A 16,901-nucleotide genomic window follows, 5' to 3' on the forward strand; every position below is an offset into this window, starting at 1 on the left:
AACTGTGAGTGTGTGATCTTCGCTCGTGATTGGCTGTGTCCACGCGTGTCCAGGCGTCACCGGTGCTGACGCGTTCCAGATTAATGACTCCGGTTATGATTTGATTCAAGGGAAATATTTGTGGATTGGCCCCTCTTGATCTGAACCATTCTTGGTTTCACGCTGCCACCTGCTGGTGAATGAATTGCTTTCTTGTGAGTGGGAATGTCGCATGTTGGATTTTAAAATTGAACACATATGGAGAAATAAGGTGTTTGGGTTTGTTTAGCTAAAAAAATGATTTGAATTTTCATTGCAATGATTTCCTGTTTTTGTAATTGCTGCCGAGCAATCAAACATGGTTTGAGAGCAAGTGAAATATCTTATATTAATTAGATGGGATTGGTTGCACCTTCTCTCACGTGTTTATGGGTTTTCTTTTTCCTGCATGAACAAAAGCATCCCTCTCCCTCCTCCCCTTCTTCCAACCTGAATTCTCATCACCTAATGTGTTGCTCACATCACCAAACTTCCAGATCCACGCTGGTGGACTCCAGACAGAGCTGCACAGACCGCAAGAAAACCAACACTTCAGAAAAAAAAAAGTCTGACTTGAGGCTCCCTTCAGCCTGAGAGGCGCAGACAGCCTGCAGACGGCTCTGCCTCACGGACGCGAAGCACCAGCGGAGCCGCCGCCGCGCGCACCCACCGTGACTCAGTGACCAACATTGACAAAAGCGGCGGCTTCTCTATCAGGGAGCACTTGTCCTAAGGCGAGGTCACCTTGAATGGGATCCAGCAGATTATCTGTTTTTGTTCTCTTGGTCTTGGTGGCGCGTGAGCGCAGCCTCTCCTCCAGGATTTAATTTACTAAGAAATCATTTCGCCTGTTTTGGACTCTTCATCTGCACACACGGTAAGAGGCTTTTTATAAACATCTGAGCTCAAATATGAGTCCAAATAAACTTGCTGTCGTTGATGATACTCTACAGGTGTTTTTATGAAAGCGCTGATAATTAAACAGAGCCGTTTTATTAAATGCACGCAGTGGTCATGTTTTAAAGATTCTATTTGTCTGCAGGACAAAACGAAATCCCACATTTGTGGAACCTGCTTCACGGTCATTAGAGCAGAATCACCTTGAACTGGATTTTTGTCATTCAGGTTTCTGGAACCAAAGCAGATTTATGTTTGCAATTAAGGCCTCACATTTAGAAAGAATCAGAAACAGTATTTTTTTATTCCGGGAAACAGTTAGAGTTCATTTGCATGATTTTGCCGAAAATTTCAGCATGTCATGGAGGTGAAAACATGACGTTCCTTGGAAATATTTAACCTGTTCTGGGAATTAGGAAAATGCTTGAATCAGAGCCATTTTAGCATTATTATGGAACAATTTCTGAATGTACCTTTATCCCTCTTTTTTAATTCAGGTTGTGGTTTCTTTTCACGAGTCAATTTTGAAATGTGTAGATTTTTTTTAAAGAATTGTCTGACTGTGATTTACCAGCCGTGTTTCTCTCATGTTTGAGTCAGCAGGTGCAGCATCTCTCATTCATTTTAATCCTGTCAGTCAGTCTCGTTTTTCCTCATTTGATAGCACAAAAAGAAATTTTGTCTGAATAAAGCAAGAAAAAGTAAGCGGGGTTTCTGAGGTGAGGGCTTTGGCTCAGGGTCTCGGGAGTGATGGCGGCGTCTGCACCCACCTCCTCCTCCACTACCTCCCCCGGCGGCGCAGCGGATCCCAACTCGACAAATTTACGGCCGCCGGGCTCAAGTAGGTCCATCACAGATAAAATGCTATTTTCACGCGTGCTATATACTTTGTGGGCAATGACATTAATCATTTTCATTGGGGTGGGGGGCTGAAGTGGGCTTGGGGGGGGGGGGGGGGGGGGGGGCTGTTTAAAAGGTCTTCCTTTACCACAAATCACAGCTGCATTTCATTCACGCACACGGACCCCCATGCAGAAGGATGCTGCTGACAACAGTGCACTTCCCAGACAGGCCCAATTATTTCTATTCCTAGTGCTATTCCTAATTCTATTCTCATCCTTATTCTTATTCTCATTCTTGTTCTTATTTTTATTTTTATTCTATTCCTTTTACCATTCTTATTATTATTATTTTCATTATTATTATTATTATATATCCTCTTATTATTATTGCTTCTCTAAATGTGCATTTTTAACCAAAAGAATTACTTTAAAAATCAATTTGCTGCTCTGCATGGACCTATCGTGCCGTGCGTAAAAAAGAGAGAATTGCCTACGTAAGAGCATGTTAATTCAGCCATAATAAATAGACTCTAATGGCACTCCAGAGCCCTGTAGCCTTTAAGTGGAGACCACTGAGAAACCACAATCCTTTCATTGCCTGCCTTAAGCAGAAAAAAGCCCGATTCTGTCTTTGAAAGGAGGTCAGGAATCAGGTAAAAGTAAAAGCACCAAATAAACGAATACGAGAAAAGAGTGGCGATGAAAAAATTAATGCTTCGTGCACTTTTAGTAGAATCATTTTAATATTTTCTTTTTCTTTTTTGTTGTTGTGCCTTATTCAAAATAATATCCTAAAATGTGGTGGTGGTGAGGTGGCGCTTCCCTGGTGAATGAATATTTAGACCGTGCCAGGCCTCTCTTCTAACCTCCAAACGCGTGACACGCACCAGTGTGTCTTTTTCCTTTGTTTCCTTTCTCTTCTCCCGCTTTCAGCAGCGGGGGTTGGAGGGAAGGAGCTCTTGAAGTGCGTTTAGTGCGCTGAGCAGTGAGGCCAATGATGTGTCTAATGATCCAAAGCAAGGGTTAAATTGGGAAGTGGGAATAGGACTGATCACCTCCTGCCTCTGTTGCTGCTTTTCTTCTTCTCTCCCCCCACCCCCCTTTCACATGCCCTTCTTCTAAATTGCTGCTTTTGATGCTTTTGCTTCCCATTCATGGTACACCCCCCACCCCCACCCTCCAATGCTGGAAGCCCTTGATAAGGCAGATATTCTGTATCTGTCAGCGGCCAGCCGGCTCCTGTCTGGAGTTGCTCGCGTCTAAAGCTGCATCTTTTCACTCAATTAGATCTTCAGGCTGGGGCGGATTTTCAAAAGCCTAATTAATTGGAAGTCCTGCGGGTCATAAAAGCACAATGCAAGCAGACCAATGCACATCCACGGTGCTGGTGGATGTTGATTATCCCCACGCTTTAGCATGCTGAATGAATCCTGCCTGCACTTCTTTATTTATTTTTAAAAACACTTTTTCCTGATCTTTTCTTTTCTTTTTTCATTTACAAATGCTCTCAGGTTATGATGCGTGGTGTGGAGTTGCGCATGGATGTACTAGAAAACTGGGGATGAAAATATGTGGTAAGTTTCACATTTATTGAAATGTGTATGAAGGAAAACATCCAAATAAAGCGCGGCCTGCGCTGACTGTTTTTCTACAATAGATGATATTAAATAAAATAAATCTATGTTTGCAATAATAACAAACATAATTCACCTTTCTTCAGTTCGCTTCATCTGTAATACCCATTTTCTTCCAGTCTGGTTTTGATATTGAATTCTTTTTCATGCGTCAAACATACAAATGAGGGTTTTGGCATGAATTTTACGCATGAGTGCGCAGCGTTTGACCGACTCGTTCTTTCCCAAATTTAATGTATAATACAATAGAAACCAACGCAAAACAAACTTTTTGTTTTTTACGGTTTGGATCTGGACAGATGCTGGCTTTAAGGTTTTCTCCATACATTTGCGTTTAAATTTTCGTTTTTTTCATTGAAAATTGTGGACTTAAAGACCTTTATTGTTTTGTTTAGATATAAAGTTCATTTATATTAGAAAGTAAAAAATGACAAAGAGGCAATATTTCTTAAGAAGTTACAGCTGTTTATGCCTCTACTGATTTGTGCTGGAGTGGAACACCCTCACCCCCCACCCTCGCGCATTAATAGGATAGGATGGGACTCATGAAGTGTGGAATACAGTACAGATCCACAGAGAGCAGAGAGACGAGATAAATGGGAGAAGAGGGAGTGTGCCACTGTGAAAAAGTTGCAACTCTCATCATGTTTGGCAGCTGTAGGCACCCTCCGGGCTCATCTCCTTCTTGTAATCGTTTAGGGTTCTTGCAGAAGAACGACAGTCTGGAGGAGAGGAGCAGGATTGTGAGTTTCCTGAAGGAGCGCACAGCCTCAAACCTGCTGTCCTGCGACAACATGGAAGGAGACGCGCGTTTCAGGCGGACAGAAACCGACTTTTCCAATCTGTTTGCAAGAGGTCTGATCAATTTATTGCTCGAGATTATTATAAAATCTGACGATAAATGATTTTCTTTACTGTTAGTAAATCCCAAACAATTCCAATTTATCCTAAAAATATCTTAGAGCTTGTTGTTGAACATTAACGACAAAAATCCATGTTAAAATTTAATATTTAATAGATTTGTTACCTGCCAAAAATGGGGAGGAAGTCACCATGCAGTTTCTACTGGAAGTTGTGGAAATCCTTACTAGCTACGTCCGCAAGACTTTTGACAGATCCACCAAGGTCTTGGACTTCCATCACCCCCACCAGCTGCTGGAGGGCATAGAAGGCTTCAACCTGGAGCTTTCTGAGCATCCCGAGTCTCTGGAGCAGATCCTGGTGGACTGCAGGGACACCCTGAAATATGGAGTGAGAACAGGTAAAAAAGCTCAATTACCAACTCTGATTATTCTGGAAAACTTGTGATCACTTTAGTCTGTTGTTGTTGTTGTTTACCCATTTCAGGTCACCCAAGGTTCTTTAACCAGCTGTCCACTGGATTAGACATCGTAGGGTTGGCAGGAGAGTGGCTCACTTCCACAGCCAACACTAACATGTGAGTGTGGGAGACGTCACCTTTTGTTTGCTCTCATTTGTTTTCCAATGGTCCATGAAGAGACCAGGCTTTTAGCTGAAGCCATACTTGAAGTGACGTACAGTAATTACCGTCTTTGGCAACAAAAAGCCCAGCGAGCTCTAATAGTCCGTCAGTCAAGCAAGAAAAATAAGGGCCGAAAAAGAGGATGATTGTTCAGCTACGCCCCAGCAGCATTGTCAATAGTGGCTATACGCTTAAAGGAGGTGGTATTTCAGCCCTCCAGGCGCACCAAATTACATATTGATTAGCATTTGTAGGTTACATGGTGTCTTTGTTTCATGTGATGCGAGTTCCAGTGATGTAACAAGGAAGGCAAAGGGGACCCTTTCTCTTCTGACCAGCCGTGAGCTGCTATCAGCAGGACTAAGCTGCAGTTTGGTCAATATGAGAAATCTTTTCCAGCTGAAATGTCAATGCTTTATATTTTCAGTTATAACTGTTGATTAGAAGGTTCATGATCCAACTGCTTTGTAGATAGCTGTCATTCAAAGAGAAGCACATGTTTCTGTCCTCTTATGGGTGCAGAAATCATCAGGGAAAAGTGATTTTTTTTATGGATCTATTTACCCCCAGACGGAAAGAATGGACCAGATCGGTGTCCTCAGTTATGTTCTCACGTTTCTCTCTGTTCAATCTTTAATCATTGAATATATAAACTTTTGGTCAATTTAAAAAATAAAAAATAAAAAAATAACTATTTTAGAGTTAAATGATCTTTGATGGATTTTCTTGATCAAGTTGTTTGGCTTCTGAAAGACAATTAGTACTACTTTATTATATGACTTTCAATATTCTTTTGTGCAGAAATGATTTTAAAACATAACTGAGACTTATTAAAAAATTTAAAAAAGAAACCTTTTCAGAAAAACATGTTTTTAAGGGACTTCCCAGGCTTTACACTGTAGATGTTTTGAAACTGAGATGGCCTCCATGCAGCTTGTGAAGCCCAAACAGACTATACTTGTTTCAGAATGTATTGTTTACGTTCACCAAGAGATGTCTCCTAAATACTAGATTCAACCGATCAATACACTTTCAATAAAGAATTTCCCTAATATCAATTAGGCATTTTAAAGTAAGAATCATATTATTCATAAGCTGATAGCCTTGTATGTTAGTGAAAAGAAGTCATCTCTATCAATGTGACTAACTTCCACAGAGCACGGCTACTGCTTACACTCCAATTTACCATTATTAATGACTCCATCACCCCTAATTATCCCTGGCAGATATTGACTGACACTAATACACTGACAGTCCCATCCAGGTCTTGCGTAATCAGACCCTATGAGCTTTGTCTGTACAATTAAAATTGATGTAGGGCTTTTCTGAGGGTTGCATCCGATTTGCTTTGTTTTTTCTCTTCCTGTAAGCGTGCTGACCGTTCTGTGAGGAACAATACTGTTGTTCCTCAGACTGTCTTTGCATAAATGGACCCCATTGTGCTGTAATTTGATAAATAATTGTCTGGAGAAGATGAATGAGTCCGCTTGCATTCTTTTTGAATGCATTGTGTTGCAGAACATCTTTCATGTACTTGAACTAAAGATTCATTTGTGCATTCTTCAGAATAAAATTCCTTAAAAATCAAATTTATAGGTAGAAACTTTTCAGGTTTATTTCTCATTATAAATTTGCGCTGTTTTTTAAGACTGGTTCTTTAAATTGAGTAAAATAGCACCAGATTTTTAGCTTAATTATAAGCCCCTAATTAACCTATTTTGACAAGACAGTCTGGTTTTGGATTTACTTGTGCATTTTTGCACCTCTGCTGCACAAGTATGCAAAAAAAAAAAATTCTCGGAAAGTATAGAAAAATGCAAACATAATTCGTCCATTCAACTACAGTAAAATCTGCATAAAGGTGTCCAACTCTGGATTAATTCACAGTTCCAGATTTTAACAAAAAGGGTGACTTTTCTGGTTGGTTTAAATGTGATTTTTCTCTGTCCCCGCCAGGTTTACTTACGAGATCGCTCCAGTTTTTGTGCTAATGGAACAGCTGACGCTCAAAAAAATGAGAGAGTTTATTGGCTGGCCAAACGGAGAGGGCGATGGAATATTTTCTCCAGGTAAAAAAGCAACCCCTGCTTGCTCAGTACAGAGATGAATGGGGTGCATTCATTGATGCAAACATGCATTATTTTAAAGAAACTGAGATGTGAGTAAAGTACTTGATCAACAATTACAGTCAAGCAAAACTCAGCAAAGCAAAACAATGAGGTAAATGTCAGGAAAAACAATAGCAACCATAACAATTTTTGCATGCCTGAATCTGATAAATATGTTTCACAAGATTTTATTGTGCCGCTTGAAATTAAATGTGGCCATTTTCCAGCAACCAATGTTTAAACTTCAACTCGGGTTATGCGGAAGACAACATTATGACATTTAGCTGCAGTTATGCATTAGCTGGTGGACAGGGTGAGGTATTAGCATCTTGTTGAAGGTCCAACACTTTGAAGCAAAACTTAGTTTTGCTTTTTATTTTGTTTCTGTTTTGAAATGGGTTGTGAATTTGCTATTGCATGAACTTTTCTTATTCGAACAGCTCCATTGACCTTAGTTTGGCAGAACCTTCCTTTGAAATGTGATAGACAGAGTCACCAAATTGTTTTATTTGAGTTAAAGCTTCTCCACAGTGCCAAATTAGTTGGGTAATTTCATTTTTAAGAAGTACAAAATTTGCACATTTGGGAGAGAAAAAGTTAACTAAATGGTCAGTTCAGGAAGTCAAAAATGTAAAAGAATGTAATTATCAGTTGTAACTAAAGCTGAAAATAATCGTTGATGTGTCTTTTTGCCATTCTTTTGTAAAAGATTATACAAAAACTGAGTCTGGAGACTCACGTTCAGTGACTTTCAATCAAATTTGAATCTTTAGTGACTTCTCAGCTTTTGCGTTGTGTCCATTATGATTGAAGCTTTAGACAGTTAAACTGTGAGGTTTGACATGGACTTTGGCTTGTAGGGTGCATGGCTTGGTTTTTCACTCAAAGCAAGAGATGTTTGTTCTTCTAGGCTATGAAGTTGAAGTACGCATGTGTGTAGGATTGTCCTGACTGATGGGATCAGTTGTCAAAAATGGTCTGTCGACATCCTGAAAAATGTCCTGTCATCCTCCGTCCGTCTGTCAGACTAAGATACTGTGCTCAACTTCCCACAAGCTCTTCCTGTTTTGTCTTCCTTCTCCCCTGCCGTCACATATAGCTAATATCTGCATCGGTCATGTGGTTTTCCTCCATCAACTGTATTTTAGCTGCTTTTTCGTTCTGTTAAAAATGTAAAATAGTTTTTGAGGACTTGAGTTTTACTATCTTGAAAAAAAACCTCAGTTCTTGTAAAGTACCTTGGGCCAGATTAGAAACCTTGGAGATTTGATATTTATTTTAAATGAGCACAAAGTTCCAAGAACAGGCACAAAGAAAAGCATTAAAGTCCTTTCTTTCTGCCAATGGGGGTCTTTCAGGAGGTGCCATTTCCAACATGTACAGTGTGATGGTTGCCAGATACAAGTTCTTCCCTGAAGTCAAGACCAAAGGCATGGCGGCTGCCCCCCGGCTGGTCCTCTTCACCTCAGAGCACGTATGTGTTACACTTTCCAGTCATATCACCTCCTGAGAGCATTTACATGGAGCTTGAAAATCAATATACGCTTCCTTGGATGTACCTCACACTTAATTTATCACTGATAATATTCTGCTCCTGCAGAGCCACTACTCCATCAAGAAAGCCAGTGCAGCTCTGGGCTTTGGAACAGAGAACCTGATCCTGTTGAGCACAGACGAGAAGTATGCTGGGTTTTAGCTGCATGCTAATGATCTATAGAAACTAAAACGTCAAATATGTGGTTGCCTTGTCTTTTCTTCTTACCAGAGGAAGAGTCATTCCTGCTGATTTGGAAGCCAAAGTAATCATGGCCAAGCAAAAGGTCAAATTCATTTTGCCTATTTTTCTACTCTATTTTCTGTTTGTTTCTGGAATTTCAGATATAAATGTACTCGCTCTGAGGTTCCGATTTTTGATCAGCTACACTTCTGAAGTGCATCTGAGCATTCAGGGATCAAACCACTAAACATCTACCACGTGAACCACGGCTACACTCATTTTTCCTCTGCCTTTTTCCCTTCCAGGGTTATGTTCCTTTGTTTGTGAACGCCACGGCAGGTACCACCGTCTACGGAGCCTTTGATCCCATCAATGAAATCGCAGACATCTGTGAAAAATACAACATATGGCTTCATGTGGACGTAAGTGCATGATAATAACCTCCAGTTGATGCGTTTTTTACATTTCTGGTGACCAGTTCAGATCAATATGTGAAGTGTTACAACTGGAGCCTTGTGTCCTGTGCAGGGTGCATGGGGAGGAGGTTTACTGATGTCCAGGAAGCACAAGCACAAGCTGGATGGAATACACAGGTAAAGGAATGCCATGATAGCAAGGAAGAGTGGAGCTGCAGAATGAAAAAATAACAATAGTTGACCATAGGATTTTATTTTAAAACGTGCAAATTTGTGTTGAAGATGAAAGAAAACTACTTTTCCCTCTGCCTTTTGTCAAATGCCTTTTTTCGTGTGACGGGTGACGTCTCCTGCACTGGAACAGCCATACACTACATGAAAAAAGCATTAATTAAAAATGTTAATTTCTTGAATCATGGGAATTTAAACCATTATCGTAATTATCAGTCATATAAACTAGTTATTCTAACTAGTGATGCCAGCAAACTGTGAAATGTCATTTTTTTTTAAAAAAAGAAATCACTGGCAAGTTCCTGATTCAATTCCATTTCATTTATATTACATCACTTTTCTTTCTTTTTTAATTTTTATTCCAAATCATAATTTGCTGGTTTTTGAAGGGACTTAATAAAACAGATCAAACTGAAAAACTAATAGCAAAACAGCAAAAGGTATTTAAGGAAAACTGATTTGATGAACTGATATTGTGTCTCATAAGTGAAGATCTGTTTATTTAGAAAACTTCTAGAAAGCCATATGACATTTGAGAACCTGGTTAATATTTCAGTGTATTGTGTATAAACTGCTGATTCTAGTTTCAGCACAGGCACAAAGCATGAAGCAGGAGATTTATAAAATGAGCTTCTTTGGCCAGATTGAAACCATACATCCCCGAGTCTGATCACACTTCTGTTTTATCTTTGGAGAGTCTTGATTTGGTGGATTCTTGCAGAAGGTTAACTTCGACAAATTTAGCCATCATTTGATTTGATTTGATTTGATTTATTGATTTATTTCAAGCATTGTAGTCAAAGCAATAAATAATTTATACATATTTATTAAACTCATTACAGAAATGTTGAAATGCATAGTTTATAAAGACAGAAAACAAAACAAAAAAGTCACTTAAATCACATTTTGCTTAATTAAATATTGTGATCATTAACTAAAGTCAACTAGAGTTTGATTTATTGCTTGAAAAGGAGTGGGAAGAAGCGAATTTATATAATCCCAACCCTACTGAGTTAATTCATTTTATGGTTTTACAGTTTTTGTAATCCGGTTCTGATCCGATAGATTCTTTTCAAGTAACAAAATGATCAACTTCGGAAAACATTTATTCATGATTTCAGTAAACAGTATCTGTAACCAATATGTAATAATCATTGATTATTATTAGAACACATTAACACAATAAACCAGTAATTATTGCTACACATTACAGATCAAGTAAAGAAAATCAATAGCTTATTGATTGTAATTTAAACATTTCACTAATCATTATTGCACATTACAATGTAATACTCATTGATTGTAATCATGAATTACGACTTTTAATGGTTTAGGAGAAATCTTACTACCTCAGCAAAAAACAGCAAATTCTGAGCAAAAACGCAGTTTTCCCAAAACATTTTTATCCGCTTCTTTTATTTTCCAGCAAGTCTTCACCTCAAAATCAAAGTGCACAAAAATATGGCTGGATGACTTTAGCGAGTAATGACTTGACCAAACCTGCCAAGGTTCAAGAGCAGTGCCTGTAAGCCTGACCTTGTACTTTTTCTAGAATGACTTGGCACTAAATTATACACAAACACTGAAATCTTTAAAAAATAAATAATCCCTGCAAGAAAAAAAATGTAAATCTGCAAAATGAAGACCAACTAAACATCCATCCATTTTTTCTTGACCCGCAATATCCCTTGTGGGGTCACTGGGTTGCCAGAGCCTGCTGGGGGAAGGCGGAGGAAGGCCTGGACAGGTCCAATCAAAAATCTAATATAGCCATTAAAGCTGCTGTTAAACTGGTAGATAAATACTTTTGCCAACATAGAAAACATCCATACTTTGGTTAAAGATTTAAATGAGTCTTTTGAAACTTTTTCCAAAGCAATAATCATTGTTGCTTTAGAATTCCAGTTTAGTCAAATTTTAACACCCAAATATTATTTTCTCACAAATGTACAATTTGTTTAACAGACCAAAAAAAAAACAACACATCCCAGAATTCATTTTCTTTGCTGTAATGCGTTTGCAGGGCAAACTCAGTCACCTGGAATCCCCATAAGATGATGGGGGTGCCACTGCAGTGCTCTGCTATAATGGTCAGAGAAAGGGTGAGTGTGTGCTCCACTCAACACTACCACCTCTCACACACACACCTCCAATATATCTCTCATCACTGTTTGTTTATTTCACAGGGATTATTACAAGGTTGCAACTCCATGTGTGCGGGCTACCTGTTCCAGCCAGACAAACAGTATGATGTGACGTATGACACAGGCGACAAGGCCATCCAGTGCGGCCGGCATGTGGATATCTTTAAGTTCTGGCTCATGTGGAAGGCAAAGGCGAGTATCGATACTCTGGAGTCAATCCCTGAAGGTGTATTTTTGAGAGTACGAGCGAAACAGCTCTTGTTTCTGTGGACTCAACAGGGAACCGTTGGATTTGAGCAGCATATTGATAAATGCTTGGATCTGTCAGCGTACTTCTACAGCAAAATAAAAAACAGAGAGGGCTTTGAGATGGTGTTCAGCGGGGAGGTGAGATAACTGTTCTGAGAGAGAAAAAAAGGTTTTAACCCAGTCACTCTGCACTTACACAGTTCTAAAAATGGTTTTCTATTTTAAGTTGGCCTATTAGGAATTTTTTTTTTTTTTTTTTGCTTCTAACACCATGAAAAGAAAAGTAGTTCAAGTTACGTTCTTTAGGGTTTACCAGTTCATAATTGAAATGTTTTTCCTCTCATCAGCCGCAGCACACAAATGTCTGCTTCTGGTACATTCCACCAAGCCTACGTGGCATGCCTGATGGCACAGAGAGGCGTGAGAGGCTCCATAAGGTAAGGATTCATTTGCGCTCTTTTAAAGACCCGTTGGTAGTTCCTCTTCTTTCCTAATCTGATGGTTGAAAACCTTTACTCCAAAGGCTAATTGTTCTGGAGAAGTTTTTTTTATTTTGTCAATCTGCTTTATTTCTGAGTGAAAGCTTAACTTAACTAAACGAGTCAAATCTTGTGGGTCTGAAAACTTTAGTGTTCTAGTTCGGATGTGGTTAACCTGCAGGGTGGATGCAGACAGACTCCTTTGGTAACAAGGACAAGAGGTCATCTGTGCATTTCAAGTAAAAAAAAAATACATGCTTAAAGCAAAACAAATCTGTAGAAATGCAAATCAAGAAAACTTTTGAAAGTGAGCAGATGTGAACTGGTAAGGATGTCTGTACATAACCAATCAAACGTTTGAATGGCCAGTGTGTTCAAACATTTGACTGATGGGTGGAACAAACCAGCCTGACAAGGGTTGGAACCATTCACTGTGTATGAGAACTGGACTGAGTAGCCCCTCCCCCTGGGGTTTCAAACAGGAAGTACCCAGTGCTTCAAGAAGCCAAAATTGCAGAGATTTCTATTAAGAAATAAAAAGCTATCATTGTTTATAGAGTAACCATTTTTGCTCTGCTACCTTTTCTTTTAACCTTTTTCTGCTAATCATGTTTTTCTTGATGTTTTTTCTTTATTGCAAGTTATTTAAGTTACAAACTGATCAATCAGATGCCTGAATAAAAGTATGTGGCACCCGCTGGCCCCCATGTGACATGTTTAAAAAGTTTGATTGACAGATCTTGTGTAACCCACTGTCAAGTGGTAGGGGTTTGGACTTCCAACAAGCTCACACCTGATTGACAAGTGTGGTTGCCATAGAAACGTTGACTCAGACCTACTTAAACTAATGACCGCTTACTGATGTCATCTGGCTTCAATAATACAGCGTCATATGCATAATTATTAACTGGATTGACAAGGCTAAAAAATGTAACTCAGTAAAGATATCATCAATCTAACCACAGAGGTCTTTTTTAGGACCATAAATGTCTTTATTTTTTATTTTTAAACATCGGCTGTTTTAGAAAATGGGCTTAATAGATTCTTGCATGACAAGCCACCTGGTGGTTCTTTGGGGAACTGACCTGGCTTCATGTACTTTTATTTTTAGACCTGCCTTGAACTAATTAAGCGACTGTCCTCTACTGCAAGCCAAGGTTTCCTTTTCCACATAATTTTTCTCTCTGGTCAGTACGGATTTGATTGGCTCTTAAATGTGCAAAAAAAACATTGAAGGGTACTTTTTGAGTATTACAGATTTAAAAAAAAAACAGGTTCAGCAAAAGACTTTGGCTTGAAACTGCACTTAGATTTAATACACACAAATCCTAAATGCACATTGATTTTTAGAGCAAATATTTGTCTGATAATCCTTCAGGTGGCCCCGAAGATCAAGGCCCTGATGATGGAGTCAGGAACTACAATGGTGGGTTACCAGCCACAGGGAGACAAGGTCAACTTCTTCCGCATGGTCATCTCCAATTCCGCTGCCACCCAGTCAGACATCGACTTCCTGATTGAGGAGATTGAGCGACTGGGGCATGAGCTATAAAAACGCAAAACCTTTTTTTTCCAACTCCACAGAGCCTTGAGTATAGCTTAATGTTCCCTTTGTCTGATGCCTGCAGGTATTTTCAGGTAATGCACAACAATAATAGCACACCCTGAATGTTTCTATGTCTACTGTCTTATGCAGCAGTGATGTGTTTAAGGAAAACATTTGCACACATGATTGTTTTAAAAAGAGGAGTAAACTTAGTAGTATTTTTGCTGAAACATTATGCCAAATGGAAAAAAAGATAGAGGGATGTTAACTAGGAGTCTGTGAACAACCCTGTTCATGTGAATAACCCTGTTTTCAAAAAAACTGACAAAGTAAGTAAAAAGCTATATTTGCTCTGTTGCCTCACACCCAAAGTAAGACAAAGTAAAGTAAAAAATATTGTAAAAATGGAAACAGTTACAAAGTACAAACTCCCATTCAGTAATGAAAAAATCACTACATATTTCATATCAAACTTAAAAAATAGAATATATTTTTGTTATGTTTCATACATGAATGCATGTAACCCTTGTGCTATCCTAGGCACTTTAACATTGGGAGTTGGGTCATCTAGACCCACTAGACAGTGCTCTGAACCTTTTTTCTTCAAAGATTTATGATCTTCACTGGTGTCCATGGATTACATGAAATCTTTCCACCTTTATCCACCTTTGTCATGGTAGGAATAACACGTCAATGTAAGGGTGGGATCATCTAAGATACCACAAGGGTTAAACTAAATCTAAGAACAGAAATGTATTTAGAAATGGGCCTCTTAACGGTGTGGGGGAAAAAACAAGAGAAAATTTGGAATTTGTAACAAAAGAGGAAATAAATACAGTAAAGTAATGTAATTCAGGAATGAACATTAAAGTAAAAGAAAATCAGAAAAGAAAAAGAGACAGTAAAATATTGAAACAACCGTGACCCTGACTCCGAGGGAACATATTTAGTAAACAGCTGAGGTGAAGTGATGATGACTGGGCTTGATGATGCGCTTTCTTTTGGTCAGAAATTGTTCATTGCTGTAAGACCTGAGTTACTTTTCCAAAGAACTTAACCAACTATAGATTTGAGTGAGTAGTGTGCTATATTTGCTCTGTTGCCTCACACCTCAAAGCTCCTGGTTTGAAACGCCGGCTGGGTCGTCCTATAGCAGCTGAATGCCACAGTCCATAAACATGCTTCATAGGTTGATTGATGATTATAAAATTGTCCCTCTGGAGTGAGTTTGATCTCCCTTTGAAACAAATGCCTGTCTTTACAACATGTAGGTTGAGTTTGGGAGAGGGGGTGAGTGTATCTGTCTGTGGCGATGAACTGGCGACTTGCCCAGAGTATACCCCACCTTTTGCCCTGAGGTAACTGGGAAAGACTCCAGCTGAGCTATTTAACAGTGTTAGAGTAATATGATAGTTCTTAAAGACTAATATAAAATGACAGCACGGTATGTTTTTTTTGAAAACAGGGTTGTCTTTGGTGAAGAACTGAAACTTCTGTAAATAGCAGCTTTTAAAGCATTATAGTACTTTCCATAGTGAATAAAATAAAAGAAAAACACTAAACTACTTTTTTCACAATTAAGATAGCACATTTAAAAGACAAACTTTTTCGCACATTCAGCATAAACCCTTATGTCATAATAAATATGTGTAATTATCAAGACAAATGCATTACAACAGGATAGCTTCAGAAACACAACAAAGATGTTTTTAGACTTTGTGTAGATTGTGTATAGTATTGTTATATTGCCTTTGTGCCAAATGTGTCCTAGTTGTACAGTGATCTAATACTTTATGTAAATTGATCATTCAGTTTAAGTAATAGATTGTTAAATCAATTTTTAATGAGAGTCTATTTATCTGCCGTCCTGTTCCATTTGTAATGTGTTCCTCCTCTTCAGAAACTCTGCTGTGTGATCTCACAACCTTTTAATTAACAGCTGTGTCTTTTTGTCTGTTTGTCAACCAAAGAAGGGTTTAGACACATGACTGAACATATAACTGGATCTTGTTCTCTTTTGTGAACAGATTCCTGTATTTATATGAGAACGCTTCATATGCTGCCTTTTAACTTTTGTGCAATCTATATTGTGTGCGGCGTTGTTGTGATTTGCTGATTGAATGTTGTCAAAATTGCTCCAAGATTAGAAGTGTGGCTGCTGCTGCTGCCAGTGCTATTGTAATAAGGAAAAAGCACAATGCTAAATGATGCACTTGGACAGCCTTTATTCTGGAGATACATGACTGTCTGTATTATTATAAGCGAAGTGAAGTACAGTTATAATATGCAAGATTTTATTTGGCATCACACGCTTTCTAAAGGCACACTTTAATGTTCATCTCTAAGCATTTTGCCTGAACAAAGAAATGCACAGTGTTTGTTATTGTATTGAAATGTATTCAACAAGTACCAGTACATTCCTGAATTAGTGGGAAAAACTTCCCCTTGTTGTCTTTAAATGTAAGCACTTTACTGAACCTATTATATGATTGTACCCACAATAAAGTATAAGCAGAAGAGACGAACATCTGCAGACATGCTTTGTAGTATGTAAAGATGTTTACGGTAAATAAATGCATGTGTGATGTAAGAAAACATTTCGATAACGGCATTTTGGATTTTGTCGTGATGTATGAGACTCAAGAAGGGAAGCCGAAGTCTTCCTGCTGCTACAGAGTTGTTGATATTTTTCTATCAGTCAGTTTCTCATTTATCTTTTGTCTTAAGTGCTTCACAACAAAATCAACGCACAAAATAGGGATAATGACTCTAAATTCATTTTTGTGGGGAGAACTAAAGTACAACGCTATGACAAGAGGAAAAGGTTTGCAGACTAATATGTTTTTGCTGAAGCTTATTCTTGCCATAACCTGTTTAGTCCTGTCAGAATGAACCATCATCTGGTGCAATTCTTAGAATAAATCCCATGGAAGTGAGCATCACACAAGGGAATGAAATTCAGTCACAATTTTGTTTGTTTCGTAGTTTATTTAGTTTGTCATTTATAATTTACACAAGGAAAATCCACTTGACTCTACACGTCAACAACATAAAAATGAAAAAAAAAATCTCAAAAAGTCTTTCATCTGTTCATTGCAAACATTTGTAGCACTTTCTTTCCAACAGATGTTTTACTC

The 16,901-nt window shown here is 38.5% G+C and overlaps 1 protein-coding gene across 4 annotated transcripts; it reads left to right on the plus strand.

The window, feature by feature from the left end:
• The first annotated feature begins 431 nt into the window (after positions 1-431).
• Positions 432-16,361, plus strand: gad1 (glutamate decarboxylase 1). Of its 4 annotated transcripts, none has more exons than XM_020712971.1 (17): positions 432-895; positions 1,557-1,756; positions 3,269-3,331; positions 4,091-4,246; positions 4,410-4,652; positions 4,739-4,829; positions 6,831-6,943; positions 8,341-8,456; positions 8,583-8,662; positions 8,748-8,802; positions 9,005-9,121; positions 9,228-9,292; positions 11,370-11,448; positions 11,533-11,682; positions 11,770-11,877; positions 12,087-12,176; positions 13,597-16,361. In XM_020712971.1, exons 2-17 carry the CDS (start codon positions 1,666-1,668, stop codon positions 13,768-13,770), a joined length of 1,791 nt encoding a protein of 596 aa, XP_020568630.1. In that variant the 5' UTR covers positions 432-895; positions 1,557-1,665; the 3' UTR covers positions 13,771-16,361. The 4 variants fall into 4 exon arrangements, with proteins under 4 accessions (XP_020568630.1, XP_020568631.1, XP_004081797.1 ...); XM_020712972.1 differs by having other exon boundaries at positions 1,653-1,756; XM_004081749.4 differs by having other exon boundaries at positions 433-895; positions 1,580-1,756.
• The last annotated feature ends 540 nt before the right edge of the window (positions 16,362-16,901 follow it).

The sequence above is a fragment of the Oryzias latipes genome, chromosome 21, assembly GCF_002234675.1.
Source record: "Oryzias latipes chromosome 21, ASM223467v1".
In the NCBI taxonomy this organism is placed as follows: Eukaryota; Metazoa; Chordata; class Actinopteri; order Beloniformes; family Adrianichthyidae; genus Oryzias; species Oryzias latipes.